Source organism: Phoca vitulina, unplaced genomic scaffold, assembly GCF_004348235.1.
Source record: "Phoca vitulina isolate PV1807 unplaced genomic scaffold, GSC_HSeal_1.0 scaffold17, whole genome shotgun sequence".
NCBI lineage: Eukaryota > Metazoa > Chordata > Mammalia > Carnivora > Phocidae > Phoca > Phoca vitulina.
Window position 1 is genome coordinate 34,477,510 of NW_022589720.1, and position 7,981 is coordinate 34,485,490.

Consider the following 7,981-nt stretch of genomic DNA (forward strand, 5'->3'; position numbering starts at 1 on the left):
AAAAAAAAAAAAAAAAAAAAAAAAAAAAAAAAAAAAAAAAAAGAGTGCCAATCATGAAAAGTAAGTATTTTTGATTGGCAAAACCAAGTAACAAACACCACTGGTCAAATGGTAAATGTAAATGATCTTAAATCATTGCAGTATACCATGAAAAATGAAGATTTTTCTGCATAAAGGACTTGAGACAAAATGAGGTTCATTATCTTCTAGATATGCTAGACTGTGATAAAGCTGTATTAAAATTACATAAACATAAATCTTATGTCCCATCTTACTGGAAAATTAAAAGAGAACTTTAATTTCTGGGAGGGAAATGCTAATATTTTACTTACTTACATTAAGCAAGTATCAACTGTTAATGCTAACAAATGTTGGAATAGTAATACTAAAAACGTCATCTGAATTACTCCTCATTACAAAGTTCACAGAATTAATGTTAAGATAGATTAAAATCACTTTGAACTAATACACATGTATTACTCTTCCTTCTGAAGCATAATAAAGAAATCTCATTTGTACTACAATTTTGGATAAGCATACAGACATTTAAGGCTTAGGAAAGATGTAGATATTCACAGGCAGCTCATAAATGTGAGGAACATTAGCTCCATTTCAAATGAGCTGTCAACTTTTTTCCAACATTTTGGCTTGTGGAAAGTCAGACGTTTGGATAATAAATGGGATTTGCCTCTGCACATTAAGGTAACTGTGCAGGAATTTAAAGTGCTCATTCATATTCTACTATAAGTTCATTAAACACTAAAAAAAATGAACTGGAATAAGCCTTTTTGCTCTAAACCAGACAGTAAAAATATAGAAGAAAATATGCATGTAATGGAGTTTCCTTCATTCTGTAAGACGCAGTTTCTCTTTTAAATTCTGTGCTTAAACATCATTTTGAAAACACCTGTTTTTAAAGAGTGATCCATACCTTTGCCCAATAGATTCCTAAAATACCCAAGACCTACCTAAAGTTTGGCGTTTCTGAATTCTCATACTCTAATGTTGGCATGTGATTTCTGCCAACTGTTTTCTTGGGTTTCTTCTAGTAGGTTATAAATCAGATTTATGAAAAGGAAACGCTGTGTATTTTTAAATGGATTTATGATAAAGCCATCAAAGTGGAGGGTCCATATGGTAGGAATGCAGTAAAGGTAACAGGACAGTGTCATGTAAACATTAAATACAGTGCCTTCCACCTTCATAAATCTTCAATGCGCATGATTAAGTGCTGCCAGTTATAAATTATGCAACCAAACTCTAGAAATGACTACAACTTAAATAAGACACCAGAGGAAGCCATAAGTTGTATATAGGTTTTCTTTCCAAAAATCCATTGTATATTTATTAGGAGATGATATTCAAGTCCCTATTTTCCTCCATAATTACTTTCTCACATTATTTAACTTCCTACAGTAAGTCCTAGTCCTGATTTAAAAGTAATAATGCAAACCTTTAATCCTAGACAGTAATTTGTCATTTATATGAGGTGAAGTACCTTTTTGATTTGCAGACTCATTTTAAAACTTTCTTTTATATATATATATATATATATATATATAGCTTCTCTCTCTCTCTCTCTCTCTATACACATACACATACACACACACACACAGACATATATGTAGCTTGAGGTCTCTACGATTTTGTCCTTTTTAGAGTCATGTATCAGAAGTTTCTGCAAAAGCCCAATTTCACACTGTTATTTACAATCAAATTATTTTATTACATGTGGGAACAATTAAACATTTTGCCCTCAGCTGTAAACAGTTACTATATACAATGACATTCATGGATTTTTCTTAAATGGTCACGTATTTCTAATGCCCTGTTAAAGAGGTGAGATCCATGTACATGCATTCTGTGTTTCCATAAGCAAATGTATTCCCAAACAAAATATTAAAAGAGATATTTCACTTAGAGAATGCACTGACCTTGTCTGATACCATGTAGCCACCTGCAGTGAGGATACCTTGAACATGTTTCATTTCTGTTCCTCTCTCAATTTACTACTGTTCCAGTTTGAACCTGAAGAACTGTTGGTGTTCATAGCAAGAAGTGATTAAGATTTTGGATAATTTGTTTTTTAGAGTTTTGAGGTGTCTAATTCAAATATATTGGCATCAATGTTGCCAGTAGTGGAGGTAAAAGAAATAATATAACCAAATAGATTTGGTCTTGACCTGACTCTGCCAATTTCCAGTTGAATGACCTTGGGTAATTTCCTTTTTTCAGTTTACTTTGGAAAATGTGAATAGTTATATCTAAATTATAGGACCATTATGTGTTGAATGATCTATATATTGAAGAAATAGGTACATGCTATGCAGTACATACTGATCTCTATGTTGTTTCCCAAACTCCTTTCCCGCAAAGACTCATAAGCACTGTGACTTTCCATTTTGAGGATAGCCATTCTTGGATCTCTCAAGTTTAGGGATACATTTTCTTTTTACTAACTCCCGTTTTCTACAAGTGACAACCATGAGAGAAGCCCACGGTCCACTCACATCCAGAAATAAGTCTACCAGTCCCAGTTGCAAGGGTACCTAACAGATGTATCCAGCCTTTCTAGGGGGCCAGAACTGGAGCTGAATAGTAATGTTTCAAGGGCAAAGCTCTAGATATAAATAATGATAAAACAAACTTAAATGAGCCTAAGCACATCTAGTGACAGATACACTACAGCTATTCTAAATTATTCAAGTTTTCTCAGACTTCTAGCAGAAGAACCATAATTCATCTCTGCTCCCTTTATTCTATTTTCATATAATGGCATAGAAGCAAACCCAAAACTAACCCCTTCCACTAAAAAAAAAAAAAAAAAAAAGTTATAATCACCCAAATTGAGCAAATTGAGAAGAGTTTCTTTAGCCCATATCGCATTTTTAGAACCATCCAATTTCTGGGAACCAGCTTTGGAGGTAGAAGTTAAAAATGATTTTGCAGTGCTTATGGGTGATTTCTTTACTTCCCTTTTGTTAGTATTTTGCTGGCAAAAAGCCAATAAAGCAGTTGTTTAATTACCCAGGACATCCCAAACATGTAACCTCTTAGATAAGCTGTTACTGTATTTTAGCAGCAATAATACCAGGGTCAAAAGTAACAAAGAAAATTAAGCTTCAAATAAGCAAATCTCAAAAGAACAGCTTTGTATATTGAGAATAATTAATAACTTGTTTAGGAAAATGTTACTGAAAAGTGGTTTTTGGACAAGGAACTGACACTCTTCAGAAACCCTAATATTTAACAGGCTACCATTTGGTGGGCTGGCTGGCTGGTTACCCTGTAGGCATGGCAAAAGTTTGCTCACATGTAATTATGCAACATTTAGACAATATCTTAATGATACCATGTAGTTCAGCTGAATCAGTCCAGCTGGAAATTGTAGCAGTGTTCTGATTAGCCAGCCACATGTGAAATTAAGGCTTTTTCAACCTCTACTTTTCACTTGCTATGTCTTGATACAGATGTTCTTGGAAAGCCTAAATTATTTGTGGTTTGACATTATTTAACAGAGTAAGCCCCACCCCCTTTCATTTTCAACCACTGATTATGATTGCATTACTATATAAGATATGATATTTAACAAGGGCTATTGCTATACTTTATCATATGGAAGAGATATTATTGTACTTTGGGCAGTTAGAATGGAAATTTTCCACACTAGTTTTTATGCAATAAAAATTGTATACTCTTCTCTTTGCAGATAATTCTTACTGTAAAAATATAATTCAATTTATATCCTTGGCAATCATTTTATTAAATAAGCACACATGATTATTATTTTAGAAAATATTAATTTCAGTTGCATGAATAAACTAGTATAGATTGGTCCTTATATCATGTCATAAAGACACTTAAAATATACCAACAGCAAAATCAAGTTAGTGTCTAAAAAAAAAAACCAGAATTTTGCCCAAGGTTAACACTTTGAAAATATATTTATCTCCATGAACTAAAAATACAAAGAAGAGTTTCAGTCAATGGGCATTTTTTTTTTTTTAACTCCCAGCTCACTCCTCAGCAAGTGTTTAGCTTACTTCTTCCCCATAATTCTACCTGGATGACAGCACAACTATTTTGTTTTAGAAGTGAACAAAGGTATTAAATTTTAATCAACAACTATACCATCTAAACGCAGTATCTAATGAATTCAGGTAACAAATGACTTTCAAACAAAAAAATCATAAATGACATTATTTCAGCCACTTTCTATGAATCAGAATGGAAAAAAATAGGTAATGGACTATTTAACATCTCTATGTTAAACACTAGATGGAATATTTTAAGATACTTTCACAAGTATTTTTATTACTTATAAACATATCGCTAATTTTAGTAAACGGAAGCAGCAGCTGAAGAGGAACAGAAGTTAATGTTGAATATGTGTGGATCGCCAAATAAGAAATCTAAGTCTTAATTCCTGTAGATCTTTATTTTAAAAAAAAATGCTAAATTCTGATTAACTGTTTTTCCCCTTAGTACCAGATACTTTTCTGGGCCAATGTATCTTGGAATGTCCGACCTACGTATTTAAGTTAGTTGGCAAGAAATTCCCAAACAACTGACACATAAAGGTCCCTTTAAAAGGTAACTTGGAAGGACCATTGAGATAATGCTAAATGGTCATTAAAGATGTTTAAATGTCATTGTCTACTGTCTTCAGTGTGCCATTACATAGCCTCGGGATCCTTTCAAATAGCAATCAATAGAGGGTGAATAAGTCTCACCACTTGAAAGTAACTAGGAAAGGAAGCCAACAGAGTAATCTGGCTTTGCTGGACTGATTCAAGAAGAGACACAATATCCACCCCTCCTCTTCTAGTTCTCCCTCCCCCTACCCAGCCCACACCCCTGCAAGAAAGAAAGAAGAGAAAGAGCTAAAGAAGGAAAGAGAGAGAGAAAGGAAAATGGACGGGGCAGAGAGCATAATTTATCCTGAGCAGAAAACCTCATCCAATGGGACAAACTATAGCCATGGAAACAGACTTCATGACTTTTACTTTGAAAATAAAAGAATGGCAATGAAATTTGTGTGAGGTCTGTGTGAATCCAGTCCCAGATGTTTACAGTGCTGTAGTAGTATGGCTCTGCAATATGAGAGGTTTCAGAAGAAACGAGTACAACAGGACACCACAAAGCAGCGCATATGCCATTGACAATGCAGACATGAGCATCATGTTACCAAGAGAGAAGGCAGGCAGAAGACAAATAGCAGCGGTCGGGCCTGAAAAGCTAACTTCATGGACTGCAATCACTCAAACCAACATGCGGGGCCAAGGGAAAAAAAAAAAAAAATCAAAACCAGAAAAATGTTTGCACTCCTGTCTAGATAGGTAATAGGGTAAAGAGATGGGGGTGGGGAGCCAGCGGAATTGACTTTTCTTTCTTAAATAAAGCTCCCATAAAGCCCCTATAATTGACAGCGGATAATTATTTTCAGCTTGAGAAAACTGTCCCAAAACTCTTAATAAGATTGCCAGCGAAAAGAAACCAAATGTGTTTACTCGAGCCAGTTCCAGAAGGGAGGGAAAGGGGACCTTGAGATGAGGTGCGGAAGGGCTATGGAGACGGAGGGGGGCATCTAGGCGCAGCAACAACTCTCCAGCGCCCTGCGTGGTCCCGGGAATGACAAGCCGGAGAGAGAGAGACGGGGCAGATGGGGTGGCAAGGAATGGGGGGTGTGGAGGGAGCTGCGTCAAGGGGAGGGGGGCGGCAGCACAATGTATGGGGGGGAGTGATTTAGTGTGAAAGTATTCCACTTAATCATTTTACAGGGGTTGGGGACGTAAATATTTAGCTGGCCACATCTGGAACAGATTTTCCCCCCCTTGTGGGGTGGGGGGTGGATAATTGGAAGGAGGGGAGCGCGCATTTGTTACTTACTGTACGGGCAGTTCTCCTTCTTGGTACCGCTGACCTTCCCGTTCTTCTCGATCTTGAGAAAGTACTTGGTAAAAGAGAAGAGCTTTCTCCAGCGGACATCTCCTTGGAGGTGATTGTAGCTCCGCACGTGCCTCCCCGCACTAGAAGGAGAGGAGAAGGAGGAAGAGGACGCGGAGGACGAGGACGAGGAGGAGGAGGAAGAGGAGTTGGTGGCCTCTGGTGACACCATGCCCTGACCAAGGGCTGGGCAGGTGACAGGGATGGAAGACACCAAGAACAGCAACAAGAAGCAGCAGCCGCTGCCAGGCAGGTGGGGAAAGGCTGAGGCACAATGTGTCAGTATCCATTTCCACATTGTACTGAAACTCTCGGCACTGGAGATTGTCTCATCAGAAGGAACATACTGGACGGGTAAGACCTGGTGCGAGGCAAGGAGACAGCTGGAGGTGGCGGCCGCTGGTTAGCTCCCTCGGGGCGCAGATCTGGCCAGAAGTGAATGCACCAACATCCATAACTCCTCGGAAGGGCCGGCTGCCTCTCCTCGCTCCTTTCTCGGGTCCGCCGCCGAGCGCCTCTCGAGTCTCCCGGTGAATGGTGGACGTGGGTGGCCGCAATGGCAGGAGCTGGTGGCGGCGGCGGCGGCGGCGGCGGCGGCGGTGGTGGTGGTGGTGGTGGTGGTCACCAGCGGTCTTCACTCCCCTAGGAGTTACTTTGTTCTCTTCTTCACCCCTTTCTTCACCATGTTAGATGCAGAAAAAGGTCTGAAAAACAGATGACAGCACGGTGAACAAAACCCACAGAGGTTGGGGTGGGAGGCTGGGGGGAGATGTCTGCGCCTCTCTGGGCTTGGCACCTTCTGGTCCCTCTCCGCAGAGCCCCAGCCCGCTAGCCAGTTCTAAAAGCGCGTCCCTTTGCAGTTGTCAGAACTGGAGGCAAGCTGCCGGTCGCCGATGTTTCCTTCCCCGTCTTGCTTTCTCTTTTTGGTGGTGCCTGTTGATTTGAAGCCTCCAGAAAGTCACTTCTTGTTTGGGGGAGATGGCGGTTGGTGTTTTGTTTGGTCCTCTTTCCCTCCCCCCCCCCCTTCCTTTGGAAAGCCCGCTTGTAAACAGGTTGAAGCCTGGAGTCTAAATGTCAGTGATTCTAAGCCAGAGGTGGGCTCTGCCTCTGCTGGTCAGACCTCATTTGCAGGGGTGGAGGAACGGGGGGAGGGGGTCAAACGGCGGTGGGACATCTGAAACCCTCGGCTGCTGGGAACGCCAGGGAGCGGGAGGGGGAGGGGGCCGAGAGAGGGGGGAGAGTAGGGGAGCAAGGAGGGGAGAGCGCGATGCCTCCGCGCGGAGCCGGGGGCTGCCGGGTCCCTTCCGTGTGGCCCCGCGGCCGCAGGCAGCCTCCGCCCCGCGCCTCCAGCTCCGGCGAATTGCTGCAAAGTGGCCGTGTGCTGGCTGCGCCGGCCACCAGCGCGAGCTGGCTCCTGGGGCTTTCCCAAGTTTGCTGTCTCCAGCCTGAACCAGTCCCCTCTGGGGAGCCCCCTTCTCACTTGTTTTCCAGCGTAGGATTTTTTTTTTCTCCCTTCTTTTGGCAGTGAAGTACTTCAGAGCCACCTGGAGCTTGGTGCTTGGCTGACTGTTTTTAACCCCCCTCTGGCTCCCAGAAGGAGGGGAGGGCTGGGGGAGAAAGCAGAAGATGCTGTGGATAAACCCTCTAAAGCAGCAGATTATAAACTGGTCGGAGTGAGCACAGAAAAGGGAGACATAATTAGCTTCTTTTCCTCCTCTTCTGCCAGCTTCCAAGGAGGTCTCTGCTTTAATGAATCACTGATTTCTCGCTTCCGTTGCCGAAGTAAAAAGTTCACACTTTGGCCCTCTCTGCCTTTTAAGCTCAGGGAGATTTATCGTCACCCTTAAAAGTCGCCTCTCTCTTGGTGCAAATGAAATGGGGGACCTAAAAGACCAATTTCTAATTGCTAGCATGAGTCCTTTACTGAATCACGCGTACACTTCAAAGCGAACGCACTTTATTGAGATTGCAAAGATTTACCCATAGGATTTGGCCGAATGTTCTGCTGTTTTCTATGCGATTTCCTTTGCACTTT

General features: G+C 41.2%; 1 protein-coding gene across 1 annotated transcript in view; it reads right to left on the reverse strand.

Annotated features, from left to right (window-relative positions):
* Positions 1-6,942, reverse strand: part of FGF10 (fibroblast growth factor 10) — a 79,579-nt gene extending 72,637 nt beyond the window's left edge. Inside the window, exon 1 of the mRNA XM_032415364.1 lies at positions 5,890-6,942. Coding sequence (XP_032271255.1) covers positions 5,890-6,244 — 355 coding nt within the window. The 5' untranslated portion in view covers positions 6,245-6,942. The remainder of the gene's footprint in view (positions 1-5,889) is intronic.
* Positions 6,943-7,981: the final 1,039 nt, after the last annotated feature.